The sequence below is a fragment of the Myotis myotis genome, unplaced genomic scaffold (assembly GCF_014108235.1).
Source record: "Myotis myotis isolate mMyoMyo1 unplaced genomic scaffold, mMyoMyo1.p scaffold_m19_p_3, whole genome shotgun sequence".
NCBI classification, from domain to species: domain Eukaryota; kingdom Metazoa; phylum Chordata; class Mammalia; order Chiroptera; family Vespertilionidae; genus Myotis; species Myotis myotis.
Genome location: NW_023416335.1, coordinates 123,177,106 through 123,199,396, shown reverse-complemented (window position 1 = coordinate 123,199,396; position 22,291 = coordinate 123,177,106). Strand labels below are relative to the sequence as shown.

The window sequence follows — 22,291 nt, the reverse complement described above, 5'->3', positions numbered from 1 at the left end:
AAGTTATGTAGCTAATAAATGTGAAAAGGTGCTCTACATCATTAGTTAGCAAGGAAATAAAAAAATAAAACCACTGTGAGATACTAATACACACCCAACAGAGTGGCTAAAATTTAAGATTGATAACATCAAATGTTGGTGTGGATGTAGAGCACCCATAACTCTCATACTTTGTTGGTGAGTATACAATGCTTCAACTACCCTGGAGAAAGATCTAAGTGTCTTGTATGATAAGCATACACCCATACCTACCCAGCAACTGCATTCCTAGATGGTTACTAAAGAGAAACTGGACTTCCCTAAATAAAGTAGTATTCCTCCCTTTAGTCTTGATCCCCTTATCCTCCTTCATTTTTCTCAATAACACAGACAACACTGACATGTATAGACTATCTATCTTCCCTTGACAGAATATAGGTTCCACAAGAAAGGGGACTTTGTCTATTTTTTATTTGTTGCTATATATTCACAGTTCTAATACTTCTTTTTTTTCCTTTTGACATTAACTTTTTTTTAATATTTCAAGAAAAACAATTTTAAATATAATAATGATACATGCAATAAATATTAATTTTTCAAGAAAAACGATTTTAAATGTTACATGCAATAAATATTTCAAGAAAAAAATATTTAAAATATATTACCAAAACTTTACTAATATAGTATATATAATATCACAAAAGTATGAAATATGAAAAATCTGCAAATAACAGGATTACTTCTATTATATTCTAAAATATTTTTTTCTCTGGCTCGAATTTTGTTCATCAGTTTATGTTGTTCATTGTACAAATGAGTGAGATCATGTGATATTTCTATTTCTCCGACTAGCTAATTTCGCTTAGCATAATGCTTTCCAGGTCCATCCATGCTGTTGCAAATGGTAAAAGTTCCTTCTGCTTTACAGCAGCATAGTATTCCATTGTGTAGATGTAGCACAGTTTTCTAATCCATTCATCTGCTGATGGGCACTTAGGCTGTTTCCAGATCTTAGCTATGGTGAATTGTGCTGCTATGAACACAGAGGTACATATATCCTTTCTGATTGGAGTTTCTGATTTCTTGGAATATATTCCGAAAAGTGGGATTACTGGGTCAAATGGGAGTTCCATTTTTAATTTTTTGAGGAAACTCCATACTGTTTTCCATAGTGGCTGCACCAGTCTGCATTCCCACCAGCAGTGCACGAGAGTTCCTTATTCTCCATATCCCTCGCCAACACTTGTCATTTGTTGATTTGTTAATGATAGCCATTCTGACAGGTATGAGATGGTACTTCATTGTCGTTTTGACTTGCATCTCTTGGATCATTAGTGACTTTGAGCATGTTTTCATATGTCTCACGGCCTTCTGTATGTTCTCTTTTGAAAAGTGTCTACTTAGGTCCTTTGCCCATTTTTTTATTGGATTGTTTATCTTCCTTTTGTTAAGTTGTATGAGTTCCATGTTAATTTTGGAGATTAAACCCTTATCGGAGATAACATTGCATATATGTTCTCCCATGCAGTGGGCTTTCTTGTTGTTTTGTTGATGGTTTCTTTTGCTGTGCAGAAGCTTTTTCTTTTGACGTAGTCCCATTTGTTTATTTCCAATCTATCCTATCTAATAAAAGAGAAACATGGTAATTAGCGTATGACCGCTACCCTTCCCATTGGCGAATCAGGGCAATATACAAATTAACTGCCAGCCAAGATGGCAGCCGGCAGCCAGGCAGCTTGAAGCGAACAGGAGGCTTGCTTGCTTCAGTGACGGAGGAAACCAACGTTCCCTGCCTGCCTTGCCGGCCTCTGAGCCTGCAGTTTGAAACATTGTAACAAATATAGAAGCTAAACAAAACCCCAGAAACCTGCTTTCAGCTAGCCGGGATCTCAGAGCTGGAGTTATACATTGTTTCGATTATAGAAGCAAAAGAAACCAGATACCTGCTTTCAGCAGCGGAGGCCTCAGAGCTGGAGCCTCAGAACTAAAGCTGGCCCAGAATAAAAAAAAAAGAAAAAGAAAAAAAGGAGCGGTTGGGAGCTTCCATCACCCGCCAGCCTGAAAACAGCCATCAGTCCCTCACCCAGACTGGCCAGGCACCCCAGTGGGGACCCCCACCCTGATCAAGGACACCCTTCAGGGCAAATCAGCTGGCCCCCACCCGTGCACCAGGCCTCTATCCTATATAGTAAAAGGGTAATATGCCTCCCAGCACCGGGATCAGCGGAGCCATGAGGCCTCCCAGCACCGGGATCAGCGGAGCCACGAGGCCTCCCGGCACCAGGATCAGCGTGACGGGGCAGCGCCCAAACCCCCTGATCGCCCTGCGGCTCTGTGTGTGACAGGGGGTGGGGCCACAACCTCCCTATCGGCCCTGCTCTGTTCGTGACAGGGGAAGGTGCCCCAACCCCCTGATCAGCCCTGCTCTGTGCCTGATAGGGGGGAGCTCCCCAACCCCTGATTGCCCTGCGGCTCTGTGTGTGACAGGGTGCAGCGCCCCAACCCCCTCCCCGCCACCACGGGCCCTGCTCTGCGTGTGACGGGGTAGAGCCATAACCTCCCCATCAGCCCTGCCCTGAGTGTGACAGGGTGTGGCACCCCTGATCCGCCCTGCTCTGTGTGTGACAGGGGGCGGTGCCCCAACTCCCCTATCGGCCCTACTCTGTGAGTGACAGGGGGGAGCTCCCCAACCCCCTGATCGGCCCTGCTCTGTGCGTGACAGGGTATGGAGCCCCAACCCCCCTGATGGGCCCCTGCTCTGTGAGTGACAGGGGGTGGCGCCACAACCTCCCCATCGACTCTGCCTTGAGTGTGACAGGGGGCGGTGCCCCAAACCCCCAATCGGCCCTACCCTGAGCATGACTGAGGGTGGCATCGCAACCTCCCGATCTGCCCTGCTCTGTGCATGACAGGGGCGGCACCCCAACTCCCCAATCGGCCCTGCTCTGAGTCCGACCAGGGGCTGCACCTAGGGATTGGGCCTGCCCTCTGCCACCTGGGAGCAGGCCTAAGCCAGCAGGTTGTTATCTCCCGAGGGGTCCCAGACTGCGAGAGGGCACAGGCCGGGCTGAGGGACCCCTCCTTCCCCCCGAGTGCACAAATTTTTGTGCACCAGGCCTCTAGTATATATATAAAAGCCTAAGTGACCATTACGACCGGCCGACCAAACAACTGGTCGCTATGATGCGCATTGACCACCAGGAGGCAGACACTCAAAGTAGGAGCTTCCCCCTGGTGGTCAGTATGCTCCCACAGCCAACATCCCGTGATCCCTCCCCCCCGGTTGGCTGTCCCCAACTGACCCCAATCGGCCCTGATCTCCAGCCAGGCCAAGGGACCCTACCAGTGCACGAATTCGTGTACCAGGCCTCTAGTAGTTCTTATAATAACCTGGCATTTGTGTGCCTTGCTCAAAAAATAATTATTCCCCCGGCCAGGTGGCTCAGTTAGTTGGAACATCATCCCATATACCAAAAGTTTGTAGGTTCGATCCCTGGTCAGGCATGTATAGGAGGCAACTGATCAGTATTTCTCTCTTATATCGATATTTCTCTCTCTCTAAAAATCAATAAAAACATATCTTCAGGTGACGATTACATATATATAACAAATTAGAAATTAACAAATGTATGATTCTAATAAAATTTGCAATTTTTCTGGAAATTGGCCTATTGATTCTAAAATGTATATGGAAGCCCGAGCCAGTTTGGCTCAGTGGATAGAGCATCAGCCTGCACACTGAAGGGTCCTGGGTTCGATCCTGGTCAAGGGCACATGCCCAGGTTGCGGGCTTGATCCCCAGTTAGAGGGGCATGTAGAAGGCAGCCAATCAATGATTCTCTTTTTTTAAATATATATTGTTATTGATTTCAGAGAGGGAGAGGGAGATAGAAACATCAATGAGAGAAAATCATTGATCGACTGCCTCCTGCACACCCCCTACAGGGGATTGAGCCCGCAACCTGAGCTTTTGCCCTTGACCTGAATCAAACGCAGGACCTTTCAGTCTGCAGGCCGACGCTCTTATCTAGGAAGCCAAACTGGCTAGGGCTCAATGATTCTCTTATCATTGATGTTTCTATCTCCCCCCCCCCCCTTGCTCTCTGAAATCAATAAAAATATATTTTAAAAATAGCTTTAAAAAATAAAGTGTATATGGAAGAATAAAGGTGCAAAAATAGCTAAGATACTATAAAAATGAAAAAGAGATATCCACTCTACAAAATATTCAGTTCCAAAGCTACAGTACCTAAGTATGACATTGCTATGGGTGTACATAGCTCACTGGAACAGAACCAAGTCCACAGACAGATGCCAGCAAATATGGGTGCATGGGGGTATGACAGTAGAATCACAAATCAACTGGGAGACTCCTAACAATGGTGTTGGGGTAACTGTTTCATGTGAAGAAAAATTAAAAATTGACTTCTGAACTTATACCACACGAAAATAAATTCCAGATAAGATTTAGCATTCAAAAAATCCTCTAAAACTATAAGGAAAAAGATAACTATATGGCCTCATGGTAGAGATGGCTTCTCAAGGCACCAAACTAAACCCCACAAACCATAAAGGACAAGATATATTGGTTTTGATTAAAAATTAAACACTATGTCCATCAATAGATGAGTGGATAAAGATGTGATGCTTATATACAGTGGCATATTAGATTAGCCATAAAAAAGAATGGCATTTTACCATTCCAACATGGATCAAGAGGGTATTATGTTATGTGGAATTGGTCAGAGAAGGACAAATATATGATTTCACTTATAAGTGGAATCTAAAAAACAAAACAGAAAAAAAACAAAACTCAGAGAACAAACTGATGGTTGCCAGATGTGAGATGGGGGATGGGCGAAAAAGGTGAAAGGGATTAAGAAGCACAAATTGCGTTATGAAGACAGTCACAGGGATGTAAAGTGCAGCATATGGATTACAGCCAATAACTATGCATCATGCCAGGTGGGCACTTACACTTATCAGGGGGACCACTTCACTGTTATATGTTTAACTATGGGTACACCTGAAACAAACATTAACATTGTATACCAACTGTAATTAAAAAATAAATTTAAAAATTAAAAAGATGCATGATAAAATGTAAAAGGCAAGTAAACTGGGAGGTATTTGGGATGTTACTCCTGAAACTCGCGAAGAAAAAGCCAAATAGCCCAAGTGATAACCAGGCAAAGAAATACACTGGTGCCATACCAGTGAGGAAGTCCTAATCGTCAACGCAGATGAAAAAACGCCCAGACCCATTAGGAATCCCAGAAAAGTCCAGGAAAGTAACAGTATTTTCCATTCACTATATTAACAAAATTTCGTCCAGACAGTATCAAGTGCTAACGAAGACATGGAAAACAGGAGTTTTGGAACTCTAGTAAGGCTGCAAAACAACCATTTTGAAGATGGTTGCGCTCTTATCTACCCAGGGTGCACGTGTTTTATGACACAGCTCAGGAGACGCAAATGGCAGTTTCTGCAGCATTGTGCCTACAGAAAAATGCTGATACACCTAAATGCCCACTAATAGAGACGACACAGAACGTGCATATTTATTCAGCAGAATACAGTGGTTATAAGTAGATTATACAAATCAAAATAGAGCCCCCACAGTGAGTGAAAATAAAGGATACAGACAGCTTGAAGGTATTTATGTACATTTTTGACACCAAAACAATATTATTTCCTTATACCAGGTAAAGATGTAAAGAATGGGTGAATACATAGATTCATTGTAGTGGTTGCCTCTGTAGAGTACAGAGGGGAACAGGACTGAGAATTGGTTACATAAGGAATTTGACTTACATCACAATATATCTTAAAAGGGGGTGCATTACTTTTGGATGATGGAAATGTAGGCATCTGTTATTTGTACTTTTTGGTTACTTTGTCAAATTTTCATTTGCAGCCCACTTCCCCTGGTGTTCAACTGTGCTGTTCCAATACTGGTAGGAAAACTGCTGGAGCCCAGCAGGATGCTGAACTTCACACATTTCAATGATGTTCAAAGTAAAAGCCGACCATACATCATTTTAGCCTTAACCGACAAACTTCAGCATTCTTTTCTTTTTCTTTATGTATTCTTATTGATTTCAGAGAGGGAGAGATAGAAACATTGATGAATCACACTTCCTACCGGGGATCAAGCCCACAACCTGGGCATGTGTCCTTGACCGGATTCGAATCCTGGACCCTTCAGTGGGCAGGCTCTCTCCAGAGCCAAACCAGCTAGGGCTTAATTCTTTTCTAAGCTGAGACCCAGAGCATTCATCAACATGCACACTGAGGAGCAGACTACGTGTCAAGCACCTCTTCATTTAGATACGGATTTTTTGTTTGCTTATTTTATTGTTGAAGTATTACAGATGTCTCCCCATTTTCTCTTTTGCCCCCCCTCCACCTAAACCCCAAAAGCCTGGGATAGATAAGAATTTTTGAGGATCCAATCATATGCTTGAAATTAAGTTAACCAAAATCCCTTTTCTCCAGTGCCACCTGGTGGGAAAAGAGAGGCAATCTCGTCCGTGCCTTCCACAAAACCCCCACATTTGCAGTTCTCAGAGTACGATTTTTCTTTTTCAACAAAGCACCCACTTTTATTCTGAGGCTACTGTGCAGCACCCTGATAACTCTACTTTCTTTACAGCCTTTCTCAAACTGAACTCTCAGCCTACATATTAGACAAGAACTTCTGCATTCACCCACATTTCAAACCCTCTAGAGCAGTGGTTCTCAACCTTCTGGCCCTTAAAATACAGTTCCTCATGTTGTGACCCAACCATAAAATTATTCTCGTTGCTACTTCATAACTGTAATGTTGTTACTGTTATGAATCATAATGTAAATATCTGATATGCAGGATGGTCTTAGGCGACCCCTGTGAAAGGGTCCTTTTGACCGCCAAAGGGGTCGCGACCCACAGGTTGAGAACCGCTGCTCTAGAGGGAACAATTCCAACCGTTGATTTCTATATTGAAAACTAGTGTCATTTTGCTTTATATAAACTTGATGGTAAGCCTTTTTTATTTAAGGACTTTTAAAATATAACATCGACACTGTAAATATGCAGTGAGAATTATAAATAGTTCCTTCTTCCAAGCATGGCTGGAGATAGTACAAAACATACAGTATCTTACCGTGAGCCAATAAAATAAGCTAGGTTTTTCAGACATTAAAGGAAAATATCAACATTTTTTAAAAAGGGGGGGAAAAAAAGTGTAACCAGATTACTAATCCCCCAATTTGCAATACTGCGTTCCTTCCTCCTTTTACAATCCAGAGACATAAGTAAGCAGGGTAGTAAAAATACTCTGGAAAATACCAATTGTACTCAGACAAATCAATTCTAAATGGTTTTCCATTAGTGTTTTATGTGGCTATGATTCCATTTGAACTTAAAAACCTGCTAAATAGACAGCTTTTTTTTTTTAACTGTTTCCAATTTAGTGAGAGCAGAGGATGAAAATAAATAAAGTCAAAGGCACTCCCTCCCTCAGAGGCTCAAAACTGTTACAATTTTGGTGTGAGTTTAAATTTAGCAAGTTTCAGTCATTTCTTTTAGATGCTCCTGTAGGTTCATACAAACACACTGAACTGTTGGTTTAACTTCTCTTTCTTTCTCAAAGTTTATGATGAAGAGACTAATCCCTGTATTGGCACTGACTGATGTAAGTTCAGATTTGCTCAGAGTTTCTGGTAAGGAACACTCAAGGTCATTCAGAAAATAACCGAACAGGCTTTTCATGTAAGCACCGTGACTCACTACTAAGACACTGGCTACTAATTCTGGAGCGCTGCTGTCTGAATTAAATTTGGAGGCATAGCTTTTTCCTAAAGGGAATATCTCTGCCAAAGAAGTTGCCAGACAGTTGCTTGGAGTTTCTAAGGAACACGATTCTTTTTTATCTGCTTCCTTCCAGATCAGTTGACAAAGAAATTCAAAGAAGTCTACTCCACGCATCTTCACCTACAAGGAGATAAAGGGTGAAATAAAGTGACATTGTTGACTGTCTTAAAACATAAACATAAAGCCTGATTGGATTTTTCTAATGTCATAAAATACTATTTCTTTTGTTGTTAATCTTCATGAAGATTTCTTTCCATTGCTTTTCAAAGAGAGTGGAAGGGAGAGAGGAAGAGGAGAGGCAGAGAGAAAGTGAAAAACATCAACGTGAGAGAGACACATCAATTGGTTGCCTCCCAAACACACCCCAACCGGGGGCAGGGAGCGAACCTGCAATGCAGGTACATGCTCTTGACCGGGATTCAAACCTAAGACCCTTCAGTGTGGGGGCCGACGTTATAACCAGCGAGCCACACAGGCCAGGGCAAAATGCTGTGTATCTATGCATTCAGTCAGTAGTTCCATGGACTTTAGTAAGTGCCCACCATACTTCGGGAAACTATGAAAGCACAATGGGGACAAAGAAGAGTAAGATACAATTCCTAATCCCTAGCTCAAAGCACTCACAGTCTAGTTAGGAAAATATGCAAGTAAACAGAAGCCCATAAAACAGTATTAACTAGGAGACTACATCTGACACTTTAGTGTACTTAGAACAAGGACAAAAAAAAAAACTTTTCCTTTCTAAATTTATAGAAATTTTTTACATGAAAGTAATGAATAGGGGGGAAATAACCAATAATACAATTCAAAAGCAGAACGGTCCAAAGTAAGGCAAGCCGGGTGATGCTGTCAGGGAGGCAGTAGAGGCCTGAAGATTTCAGTGTGAATTAGTTTGCCTCTCAGGTGTTCTACTTGTCATTCTTGAACGCCACCACCTGCTTTACTGACTACCACTACCACTGCTTAAGTTACTGCTTCATATTCAGAGTTTTCTTAACAGTAGTATGTAATAACACACATCCTTTCCATCCACTATCAGCTATGACTGCCAACTTAAAATCAACGAGAAAGCCAGGATAGCTTAGAAAGGAAAAAATGGCATCACGCAGAGTTGTTTTATAAACCAAACAACTTTCAAACTGCTTAGCTAAAATTTAGGAACATCTAAATTACAAAAAAAAACCCCAAAACCCGGGCTGGTTTGGCTTAGTGGATAGAAAGTCAGCCTGCGAACTGAAGGGTCCCAGGTTCAAATTCGGTCAAAGGCACATGCCAGGGGTTGTGGGCTCGATCCCCAGTAAGGGATATGCAGGAGGCAGCTGATCAATGATTCTCTCTCATCATTGATATTTCTCTCTCTCCCTTTCCCTTCCTCTCTAAAATCAATAAAATTTAATTTAATTAAAAAAAGGAAATTACAAAAAATGTCAGGTCCTGGCCGGTATGGCTCAAAAGGCGGTGTGTTCGATTCCCTGTCAGGGCACATACCTAGGTTGTGAGTTCCATCCCTGGTCAGGGTGCATGTGGGAGGCAACTGATCAATGTTTCTCTTTCTCTCCCCCTTCCTTTCTCTAAAAAAAAATTTTTTTTAAATCAGATTTCAGCTACTGTGACATTGGCTAGTTCATCACATGCCCCAGGGCTACGTACCTGATCTAAGGTCTCTCCTCCAGGTGGTGTGAACCCAGGGCATTCTTCCCCAGCTTCTTTGGCCATTGCCCTCAGCTCACTCAGCCCCTTGCCTTCTGCAACCCCGTATTTCTGCAATATCCAATAGACAGCAGTGCCTCAGTTAACTTGCAATATAACAATTAAGTACAAGTTTATGACAAATTTAGAACAAGCATCCTCATGAAGGAGTGTGGTTTCCTTCTACTTACCCTATTATATCACTGAACTGCTAATTCCCCTCAATGATAATGGATTACTTGCATAATAAAATATTGGAGACAAACCATTTTTTATAGTTTGCACTAATGATACCAGAAGAGTCCAACAACACCATCAGTCAGAGTCCAATAGTAAAATATTATCCTATCTAATAAAAGAGAAACATGGTAATGAGCCGTACCTCCGCTACCCTTCCCATTGGCTAATCAGGGCGATATGCAAATTAACTGCCAGCCAAGATGGCGGCCGGCAGCCAGGAAGCTTGAAGCGAACATGAGGCTTGCTTGCTTTGGTGACAGAGGACTCCAACGTTCCCCGCCTGCCGCTGCCAGCCTCTGAGCTTGCAGTTTGAAACACTGTTACAAATATAGAAGCTAAACAAAACCCCAGAAACCTTTCAGCTAGCGGGGATCTCAGAGCTGGAGTTGAAACAGTGTTTCGATTATAGAACCCAAACAAACCAGATGGCTGCTTTCAGCAGCCGAGGCCTCAGAGCTGAAGCCAAGCCTCAGAGCTAAAGGTGGCCCAGAATAAAAAAAAAAGAAAAAAAGGAGCGGTTGGGAGCTTCAGTCACCTGCCAGCCTGAAAACAGCCATCAGCCCCTCAACCAGACTGGCCAGGCACCCCAGTGGGGACCACCACCCTGATCCAGGACACCCTTCAGGGCAAACCAGCCGGCCCCCACCCGTGCACCAGGCCTCTATCCTATATAGTAAAAGGGTAATATGCCTCTCAGCACCGTGATCAGCAGAGCCGCGAGGCCTCCCGGCACCGGGATCAGCGTGACAGGGGGCAGCGCCCAAACCCCCTGATCTCCCTGCGGCTCTGTGTGTGACAGGAGGCGGGGCCACAACCTCCCTATCCGCCCTGTTCTGTTCGTGACAGGGGAAGGCGCCCCAACCCCCTGATCAGCCCTGCTCTGTGCCTGATAGGGGGGAGCTCCCCAACCCCCTGATCGCCCTGTGGCTCTGTGTGTGACAGGGTACGGCACCCCAACCCCCTGATCGGCCCTGCTCTGTGTGTGACAGGGTGTGGCGCCCCAACCACCCCCCACGGGCCCTGCTGTGTGTGTGACAGGGTAGAGCCATAACCTCCCCATTGGCCCTGCCCTGAGTGTGACAGTGGCGGCGCCCGAACCCCCTGATCAGCCCTGCTCTGTGGGTGATAGAGGGCGGCACCCCAACTGGCCCCCACGGGCCCTGCTCTGTGTGTGACGGGGTAGAGCCATAACTTCCCCATCGGCCCTGCCCTGAGTGTGAGAGGGTGTGGCACCCCTGATCCGCCCTGCTCTGTGTGTGACAGGGGGCGGTGCCCCAACTCCCCTATCGGCCCTACTCTGTGAGTGACAGGGGGGAGCTCCTCAACCCCCTGATTGGCCCTGCTCTGTGCGTGACAGGGGGGAGCGCCCCAACCCCCTGATGGACCCTGCTCTGTACGTGACAGGGGGTGGCGCCGCAACCTCCCCATCGACCCTGCCTTGAGTGTGACAGGGGGCAGTACCCCAACCCCTCAATCGGCCCTACCCTGAGCGTGACTGAGGGTGGTATCGTAACCTCCTGATCCAACCTGCTCTGTGCATGACAGGGGGCGGCGCCCCAACTCCCCAATCAGCCCTGCTCTGAGCCCGACCATGGGCTGCACCTAGGGATTGGGCCTGCCCTCTGCCACCCGGGAGCAGGCCTAAGCCAGCAGGTCGTTATCTCCCGAGGGGTCCCAGACTGCGAGAGGGCACAGGCCGGGCTGAGGGACCGCCCCCCCCCAGAACACAAATTTTTGTGCACCGATCCTCTAGTTTTTTATAAGAGAATAGGCACATTTTTCCAGGTGCTCTTATAATCCTCAAGTCCAACTTCTAACATTCTCAGTTATATCTGGAGTAACCTCTATTACAAAGAGGAACATTAATTATCATCACTGGCTTTGTTTTTTTAAGAATGGAAACATCCATTGATTCAATATTCCAAACACTACACTGAAGCATGGTAGACAGGAAGGCCAGAGTGAAGAAGAGCAGGGAGACACGTGGCTCCCGCCCCTGCGGAGATGGCAGCGTGGTGGAGACACTAGCCTAGGAACAGCAGGAAGTGCTGTGATGGAGGGAAATACCGACACAGACACATACAGCAGAGACATCACTGAAGGCCCAAGCCTTGGGGTGGGTGGAAGTGGGCTAGGTTTAAGGAGCAAGTATTCCAGGCCGAGTGAGGAAAGAGCACAGGCTGTTTGGGCGACGCCAGATGCCAAGATATCTGAGAGACACGTGAACAGAGGTCCAGAACATAGACCACAGAGCCCAGCGGCCTCGATTTTCATTGAGCTCTGCAATAAACTACTCTGTTACTCCGAGCATGGGCTTGACCTCTGTGTGGCATTGTTTCTGCACCTGTAAAATGGGGGCTAAAACATGAGGTTTTTGAATGTTTACATCAGCTTGTTGCAAAGATTAATAAACTTGCAGAGCTTGCAACAGGGCCAAAATGTGGTAAGCACCATGTAAGTGCTTGCTAATATTATTAAACTGGCCACTAATCACCAGGGAAGGGGAAGGAGGCAGGTGGAGACAACAGGTCAGATCCCACAGCACGCTCACAGCCAAACAGGTAAGAGCTTAGACAACCTTTGAAGACAAAAGGGAAGTAGCAGACTCTTTTATACAGGTGTGCAGCAACCCAATTTTCCAAAGATTACTCTGGCTTGTGGTGTGGACATTGGATTGAAAAAGGAGTGCAGTGAACAGGAAAAGCTAGGTGACAGTGATCTAGGGGACAGAGGACAGTGAACTGCAGTAGATGGCAGCAGTGGGTTTGCAGAGAGAGGAAGGATTCAAGAACTATTTAGAGGTAGAATTGACAAGAGGACAGATGTGCAGTGTGAGATACAGTGAAGAGTCAAAAATAAACTATTTGAACTGGGTAAAGCAGGAGCCCAACGGAGAGGAGAGTGTAGCTCACTGAGCAGGAAGTAGCTGGGGGGCATTCAAACAGAAATGAACAGTAGGCAGTTTGATACAGTTTAGGGATCTAAGCTAAAAGTACCCATTTAGAAATCAGCTCATTAGCAGAAATCATAAGAGAGGATGTAATTACTCAGGGAGAGAGCGAAGAGATGGTGCAGCTGAATGATCAATAACACTTGCTACTCCTTGATGATAACAGGCCCTGTTTGGTGTTCACTGAATTCAAGGTGCTCTTGGCCACTGGAGCTTACCGTTGCATTGGTGAGTGTGGCAGGGGAGCCAAACCTAGGTTTGAAATGAATGACTCTTTGCTTTTGCATCGGACTCGCTGGCTCCCTGTGGGTTCTTGGGAATCATGAAATCTGGGCACAACATTTGGGGGCTCGTCTGGGATTCCCAAGACCATCGAGGGACTCCCGATCCGAAGAGTCTGACTGACCGCGGTATGTGTGTGTCGTTGTATGTTCTGTTCAGTGTGAGCTCGTTTCTGGAATCTGTAATTGCCTGAGGGGTCTAGGCGGACGCGCCGTGAACGACCACAGGCAGGGGAGAGTTGGAAGACGTTCCGCTCCCCAGGAGGGATGGATATGCCCCTCACCCCAGGAGGGATGGATATGCCCCTCACGAGGGATGGATATGCCCCTCGCGGATTTGAGACGAGGCAGGTCGCTCCTGCCGGTTTGGTGTAAGGCCAACGTCTAGTTGCTTCCATGGAGTTGGAAGCCTGTATTTTCGGGCCCTGTTTAGTGTTCTGTGTTTGTACTGGATGGATGTTATGGGATGGACTCAGACTGCTCCTTTGGGTATTGTGATTGATCATTTCAAGGAGATTGGGGGAGGCTTTAGAGCTCCCTCAGGAGTTGGGAAGTTGTTAGGAATTGAATGGATTGTTTAAAGTCTGAATGAATGTCTGGTGAAAGTGTGGGAGTGTGGAGGGAGGGGGATTGCCCTCCCCCCTCCTTTGTGTGGTGGTCGGGTGGCCGCCTGAGTGAGGGTCTGTGGAAATAGGTCACCCCCTCCCCAAGTAAATGCGTCTGGGACTTCTGTGCACGTGTTAGGAGAAAAGCTGGCTTAAAACTAATGTGCGCACCGTCCGTTTTCGGATAGGGTTTTGGGCTAGCGTATTTAATTTGCTACCTAAGATTTTAAAAAGTTCTGCAATATAATGTTGGCCATCTATCTTTTAGGGGTTTTGGTTTGCTCTTCCCTTGTTTATTGTGAGAATGAGGAAATCATCTTTTCTGTCAGAGAACAGTTTAGACCGCCACAATGTTAAGCTGCCTGACTTGGCAGCCGCCATGTTGGCCGCATGGCATGCCGTGCCCCTGGGGGCCGCCATCTTGGAACAGCAGGCCCCTCCCTCTGACTTAGTCAATCACAAAAGGAATGTCTGCTCACTGAGGCAGGATGGGATTTCAGGGGTGGAGTTTTAAGGCGGAGTTTTACTAAGGAAATGCAGATGGGGCAGAAAGTGTGCCTGCCTCCCAGATTTATTTAATGCTAAATTAGCAATCATGGTCTTAATATAATTTTAGTGGTATGATAGACCAATGTTTTGAGCAGTTGGCTTTATAAGGGCAATAGAGCTTGTATTTCTTAAAGGGCTTGTAGATAGAGAATTGAAAAGCTTTTACAAATTCATAAATGCATCCAGGATTTCTGTGCACATGTAAAGGAAAAGGCCAGTTTAAAAACGAGTGCGCATAGTTTTGAGCTGAACTTGACCTTTTGCTGTGTACAGAATAAAAACCCGAGACTGTTTTGGCCTTAATAGTTATGGGTTTGCTTCTTGAATTCCCCAGCAGGAAAATTGTGACCATTTTGAAATTTAGCAGCTATGCCAGGATAGCAGTAATCCAATTTCTAAAGTAAAGTACAATTATTTCAGGTAGAAACTGTGGTTTAAAAGTTCTAGCTACCTGGAAAGCGTGGCCTTGGTATGCAGAAAAGAATGGACGGAAATTTACAAAGTGATGCAAAGCAAAGGACTGAATCCAAGAATACTCTATCCAGCAAGGCTATCATTCAAACTTGAAGGGGAAATAAGAAGCTTCACAGACAAAAAAAGGCTAAGGGAGTTTATCACCACCAAGCCAGCAATGCAAGGAATGCTAAAGGGACTGGTATAAAAATAAGAAATAAAAAGCTCAGAAAGAAAACAGCCACACAAAAACAGAAATGGCTACAAACAAGTACCTTTCAATAATAACTTTAAACGTAAACGGACTAAATGCTCCAAACAAAAGACATCGAGTGGCTGAATGGATAAAAAAACATGACCCATACATCTGCTGTCTACAAGAAACCCACCTCATTAGAAGGGACTCACACAGACTGAAAGTGAAAGGATGGAAAAATATCTTTCAGGCAAATGGAAAGGAAAAGAAAGCTGGGGTAGCAATACTTATATCGGACAAAATAGACCTCAAAGTGAAGGCCATAACAAGAGATAAGGAAGGCCACTTCATAATACTAAAGGGATCAATACAACAAGAAGATATAACCCTGGTAAACATATATGCACCCAATGCAGGAGCACCCAAATTCATAAAAAAACTCCTGGAGGATATCAAAGGAGAGATCGACAACAATACAATCATTGTAGGGGACTTTAATACACCACTGACAGCACTGGATAAGTCTTCTAGACAAATAATCAGCAAAGATACAGCAATCCTAAATGACTCACTAGATCAGATGGACTTAATAGACATCTTCAGAACACTTCACCCGAAAGCCAGGGAATATACATTCTACTCAAATGCTCATAGGACATATTCAAAAATAGACCATATATTGGGTCACAAGCAAAGTATCCCCAAATTCAAGAAGATTGAAATCATAAAAAGCGTCTTCGCAGACCACGATGGCATAATATTAGAAATAAACTACAATAAAAACAACCCAAAATACTCAAACACCTGGAAGCTGAATAGCAGGCTATTAAATATTGATTGGGTTACCAATGAAATCAAAGAAGAAATTCGAAACATCCTGGAAACTAATGACAATGAAAACACAACAATCCAAAACCTATGGGACACAATGAAAGCAGTCCTGAGAGGGAAGTTTATAGCTCTACAGGCCTATCTCAACAAACAAGAAAAAATGGTAGTAAATCATCTAACTCTACAACTCAAAGAATTAGAAAGAGAGCAACAAGAAAACCCCAGAGTGAGCAGAAGGAAGGAAATAATAAAGATTAGAGCAGAAATAAATGACATAGAGACCAAAAAAACAATACAGAAAATCAATGAAACCAAGAGCTGGTTCTTTGAAAGGATAAACAAGATTGACAAACCTCTAGCCAGACTCACCAAGAAGCAAAGAGAGAGGACCCAAATAAACAAAATCAGAAACGATAGAGGCGAAATAACAACAGACCCCACAGAAATACAAATGATTGTTAAAAAATACTATGGACAGCTCTACTCCAACAAACTAGACAACCTGGAGGAAATGGACAAATTCCTAGAAAAATACAACATTCCAAAACTCAATCAGGAAGAATCTAAAAATCTCAACAGGCCAATAACTATGGAAGAAATTGAAGCAGTCATCAAAAAGCTTCCAGCAAACAAAAGCCCAGGACCAGACGGCTTCACAGGGGAGTTTTACCAAACATTCAAGGAAGAACTGAAACCTATCCTCCTCAGACTACTACAAAAAATTCAAGAGGAAGGAACACTTCCAAGCTCATTCTATGAAGCCAGCATCACCCTAATACCAAAACCAGGTAAAGACAACACAATGAAAGAGAATTACAGGCCAATATCCCTCATGAACATAGATGCCAAAATCCTCAACAAAATCTTAGCAAATCGGATCCAGCAGTACATCAGAAAGATCATACACCATGACCAAGTAGGATTTATCCCAGGGATGCAAGGATGGTACAATATCCGCAAATCAATAAACGTGATACATCACATAAACAAATTGAAAGAAAAAAACCACATGGTCATATCAATTGATGCAGAAAAAGCATTTGACAAAATTCAACACCCATTTTTGATAAAAGCTCTCAGCAAGGTGGGAGTAGAAGGATCATACCTCAACATAATAAAAGCCATATATGACAGGCCCACAGCCAACATCATACTCAATGGACAAAAACTAACACCATTCCCCCTAAGAACAGGAACAAGACAGGGATGCCCCCTCTCACCACTCCTCTTCAACATAGTACTGGAAGTGTTAGCCATTGCAATTCGGCAAGAAGAAGAAATAAAAGGCATCCAAATTGGAAAAGAGGAAGTAAAACTGTCCTTATTTGCAGACGACATGATATTATACATACAAAACCCTAGAGACTCCATCAAAAAGCTACTGGACTTAATACATGAATTTGGCAATGTAGCAGGATACAAAATTAACCCCAAGAAATCCGAGGCATTTCTATACACCAATAGTGAACTTTCAGAAAGAGAGATTATAAAAACAATCCCGTTTACCATCGCACCAAAAAATTAAGCTACCTAGGAATAAACTTAACTAAAGAGGTAAAAGACCTCTACTCAGAAAACTACAGGACGTTGAAAAATGATATAGAGGAAGACATAAACAGATGGAAGAACATACCGTGTTCATGGATTGGTAGAATCAACATCATTAAAATGTCCATACTACCCAAAGCAATCTATAAATTCAATGCACTTCCCATTAAAATACCAATGGCATACTTCAGAGATCTAGAACGAACTCTCCAAAAATTCATCTGGAATAAAAAAAGACCCCGAATAGCTGCAGCAATCCTGAAAAAGACCAAAGTAGGTGGGATCTCAATACCAGATATCAAGATGTATTACAAAGCCACTGTTCTCAAAACTGCCTGGTACTGGCACAAGAATAGGCATATAGATCAATGGAATAGAATAGAGAGCCCAGAAATCGGCCCGAACCAATATGCTCAATTAATATTTGACAAAGGAGGCAAGAACATACAATGGAGCCAAGATAGTCTCTTCAATAAATGGTGTTGGGAAAATTGGACAGATATATGCAAGAAAATGAAACTAGACCACCAACTTACACCATACACAAAAATAAACTCAAAATGGATAAAGGACTTAAATGTACGACAGGAAACCATAAAAATTCTAGAAGAATCCAAAGGCAACAAAATCTCAGACATATGCCGAAGCAATTTCTTCACTGATACAGCTCCTAGGGCACTTGAAACGAAAGAGAAAATGAACAAATGGGACTACATCAAAATAAAAAGCTTCTGCACAGCAAAAGAAACCATGAACAAAACAACGAGAAAACCCACTGTGTGGGAAAACATATTTGCCAATGTCATATCTGATAAGGGCCTAATCTCCAAAATTTATAGGGAACTCATACAACTTAACAAAAGGAAGATAAACAATCCAATCAAAAAATGGGCAAAGGACCTAAATAGACACCTTTCAAAAGAGGACATTCAGAAAGCCAAGAGACATATGAAAACATGCTCAAAGTCACTAATCATCCGAGAGATGCAAATCAAAACAACAATGAGGTACCATCTCACACCTGTCAGACTGGCTATCATCAACAAATCAACAAACGACAAGTGCTGGAGAGGATGTGGAGAAAAAGGAACACTTGTGCACTGCTGGTGGGAATGCAGACTGGTGCAGCCACTATGGAAGACAGTATGGAGTTTCCTTAAAAAACTGAAAATGGAACTCCCATTTGACCCTGTGATCCCACTTCTAGGAATATATCCCAAGAAACCAGAAACACCAATCAGAAAGGATATATGCACCCCTATGTTCATAGCAGCACAATTCACCATAGCTAAGATCTGGAAACAGCCTAAGTGCCCATCAGTAGATGAATGGATTAGAAAACTGTGGTACATCTACACGATGGAATACTATGCTGCTCTAAAAAGGAAGGAACTCTTACCATTTGCAACGTCATGGATGGAACTGGAGAGCATTATGCTAAGTGAAATAAGCCAGTCAATGAAGGAAAAATACCACATGATCTCACTCATTCATGGATAATAGAGACCATTATAAACTTTTGAACAATAATAGATACAGAGGCAGAGCTGCCTCAAACAGATTGTCAAACTGCAGCAGGAAGGCTGGGGAGGGTTGCGGGGCAGGAGGTAGGGGGGTAAGAGATCAACTAAAGGACTTGTATGCATGCATATAAGCATAACCAGTGGACATAAGACATTGGGGGATAGGGGAGGCTAGGGGACTGTCTAGGGCGGGGGGATAAAATGGACACATATGTAATACCCTTTGTAATACTTTAAGCAATAAAAAAAAAAAAATAAAAAAAAAAAAAATTCCTGCCAATAATCCAAAGGAAAAAAAAATAAAATAAAATAAACAAAATAATTATAAAAAAAAAAAAAAAAAATAACACTTGCTACTCCTTGATGATAACAGGCCCTGTTTGGTGTTCACTGAATTCAAGGTGCTTTTGTTTACCATTTGAGCAAAATGAGCCTTTCCAAGCAGCACGTATGCTGGAGCTCTAGTATGTATGTTGAGCCATAACAGAGAACATAAGCACATTAAGTAAAGTAATTCTTTAAAGATGTCCTAGCCATTCTGTTACATTTCTGTCTGGTTATGTAAGAAAGCACAGGGCTGGCAGGGGCGTTAGGTGTTTTATAGGTCAGAGTTATAGAGCATAATAAAAAGTCTTCTAGGAGACCTGGAGCCAAATCTCAGATGTGAAATTGTTCTACAGCTTTAGCTAAATCACAGTTTCAAAAAGATTCATTTCTGGTACCTAAAATGGGCTACTTATACTTAAAATCAGGCAGTAGAACTGGGAAGCTGAGGGAGAGAGGTTTTGAATTTTATTTTAAATTCTGTACTGTGTTAAATTCTTTTTTTAAAAAAATATATATTTTAATGTTGTTTTTTTTTATAGAGAGGAAGGGAGAGAGATAGAGAGTTAGAAACATCAATGAGAGAGAAACATTGATTAGCTGCCTCCTACATACCCCCTACTGGGGATGTGCCCGCAACCAAGGTACATGCCCTTGACCGGAATCGAACCTGGGACCTCTCAGTCCGCAGGCCGATGCTCTATCCACTGAGCCAAACCGGTTAGGGCTACTGTGTTAAATTCTTACAAATACACCTTGCGCTTTTATAATTTAAGATGCATATCATATGATTTCACCTGGCCGGGAGATGCAGTTGGTTGGAACATTGTCCCATACACAAAAAGGTTGTGGGTTCTATTCCTGATCAGGGGACATACCTAGGTTGCGGCAGGTTTGATCCCCGGTTGGGGAGCATACAAGAGGCAACCGTTCAATGTTGCTCATCATCAAACCGTTCAATGTGAACATCTCTCTGCCCCCCACCTTCCTCTCTCTCTCTAAAAAAAATAAATAAAAAAAAATAAAAAAAAAAAAAAATAAATCAATGATCATATCCTTGGGTGAGGATTAAAAATTTTTTAAAAATGTGTATCATATGATTTTAAATCTATATATCTATATATACTAGAATATGCTAATTAACTGGGACACCGTGATGGGTCGATTGGACAGGAGGAGGTTGCACACGGAGAGTCGGGGGCTGCGCTGGGGGAGGGCCTAATCAGAAGTGGCGGGGGCTGCTTCAAGGGCCAGAGAGGGAGGCAGGGCCGACCAGCAGCGGTCGTGGCTGCTGCCGGGCCCAGGGAGCGAGGCAGGGCCGGATCGGAGACTCGAGGGTGCACAGCGCTGCACAATTTCAAACCACGCGCTGGGCTCCTAGTAGTTAAATAAGACACTATCTATTCTATCTCTGAGAGTATGTAACAGTGACTATTACAGCATAGATTCTCAACAAATGTTAGCTGTTTCCATATTTCTAGCAGTAATTAGTTTTTAGCCATATGATAACCTGAGGTAGTTATTGATGACTATGGCAAAGAATAATACATAAGCTACTTACTCTTTCTCGAAGTCTTGAATCATACTTCACTGTCATATGTTGGCAACAATTGTTCTTCTCCAAAATCCCATGCACTGTCTGAAAATCGAAAGATAACTGTTTCTCTTCTCATAAAAATAATCATTCTGGCCAAGACATCAAAATAATACATACCTTCTTAATGAATAAAAAAGAACTAGAAATCATTTTCCTTTGTAAAAGTTACCTCTCGGTACTGCTCATCCTTTCTCTCTTCATGCCAGATTTTCATATTTCCTTCTACCCTAATTTCTAATTCAGCAGTCAGCAAATTATAGGCTATAGCCCAAATCCAGACCATCACTTTTTGTGAATAGTTTTCTTAGAAAACAGCCATTTACGTATTGTTTAGGCTGCTTTCACAGTAATACAGCAGAGTTGAATAGCTGTGACTGAGACCACATGACCCACCTAACTTAAAATACTTACTCTCTGGCTCTTTATAGAAAAGGTTCTGGTTCATTGATCTCCATTCAAGGTGTCTAAATTGCTGTTAAACCCATTGAGTCTTAATTTTAGTATTATTTTCAGTTCTAGAATTTGCATTTGATTTTTGTTTGTACTTTCCTGTTCTCTGCTGAAATTCTCAATGCTTTTACCTCTGCATTAAATGGTTATTTTAAAGCCTTTGTCTGATAACTCCCATTATCAGCTAACTGCCATGGCTACTTCTGCTGCCATTTGTACTTATTTATTTTTCTTTCCTTCTCATTGTGTGCTTGGTTACTTTTAATGGACAAGGGACAGTGTATTTGCAAAACTAGTAATTTAAGTCCACAACCAGCCTTATTTTTTAATACCCTACCCACAAATTAGACATTATCATTGTTACTGTTTTATATTATAAATAGTTGTTTATATTGACCTAAACCTTTACTAATTTCTTTGCCCATTCTTTTCTAAAACTCATACTTTCCTTTTGGAATTATTTTCCTTCTGTTATCCTGTGAAAGTTCTTTACTTTCAAGCCTATTTGTCTGAAATGCTCTCATTTCACCTCCACTAGAAAACATTTTGCTGGGTATAAAACTCTATGTTAATCCTACTGTCTCTCAGCGTATTAAAAAAATTACTGATACTGTCAAATTGGTTGATAGCCTAATATTGGTGTTTAGTACATGATACTTTTCCTTTCTATTCCTTGGAGTTTTGCAATTTTGTTTTAAATGTAGATGCAGAGTTTTCTTTATCCTGTGTTTTGTTATACTTTCTGGATCTGATAATTTGTTATCTTCCAACAATTCTGTAGAATTATCAGCTTTGTCCCAAGAAACCTTTATAAAGATTTTCCTCGTTTTCTTTTTTTCTTAATTTAATTTTTAATTGTTGACATTATAGATGTCACCCATTTGACCCCCTCCATCTAGACGCCACCCTCCCATCCCTCTGGCCCTCACCACATTGTTGTCTGTGACCATGGAGTATGCATATATGTTCTTTGATTATTCTCTTCACCTTCTTTCATCCCACCTGCCGACCTCTCCCCCACCCCCAATCTGTCAGTCTGTACCATGTATCCATGTCTCTGGTTCTATTTTGTTTGTCAATTAATTTTTTTCATCAGGTTCCATATAGAAGTGAGATTATATAGTATTTTTCTCTGACTGGCTTATTTCCCTTAGCATTATAATCTCATGGTCCATCCATGCTGTCATAAAAGGCAAGAGTTCATTCCTTTTTACAGCCACA

General features: G+C 42.7%; 1 protein-coding gene across 2 annotated transcripts in view; it reads right to left on the bottom strand.

Annotated features, from left to right (window-relative positions):
* Nucleotides 1-5,512: 5,512 nt before the first annotated feature.
* The window catches only part of TIGAR (TP53 induced glycolysis regulatory phosphatase), a 35,006-nt gene continuing 18,227 nt past the window's right edge, over nt 5,513-22,291 (bottom strand). For both annotated transcript variants that reach the window (XM_036299357.1, XM_036299356.1), the window contains 3 exons: nt 20,585-20,662; nt 9,485-9,595; nt 5,513-7,954 (listed from right to left, as the gene is read on the bottom strand). In XM_036299357.1, coding sequence (XP_036155250.1) covers nt 7,523-7,954; nt 9,485-9,595; nt 20,585-20,662 — 621 coding nt within the window. In that variant the 3' untranslated portion in view covers nt 5,513-7,522. The remainder of the gene's footprint in view (nt 7,955-9,484; nt 9,596-20,584; nt 20,663-22,291) is intronic.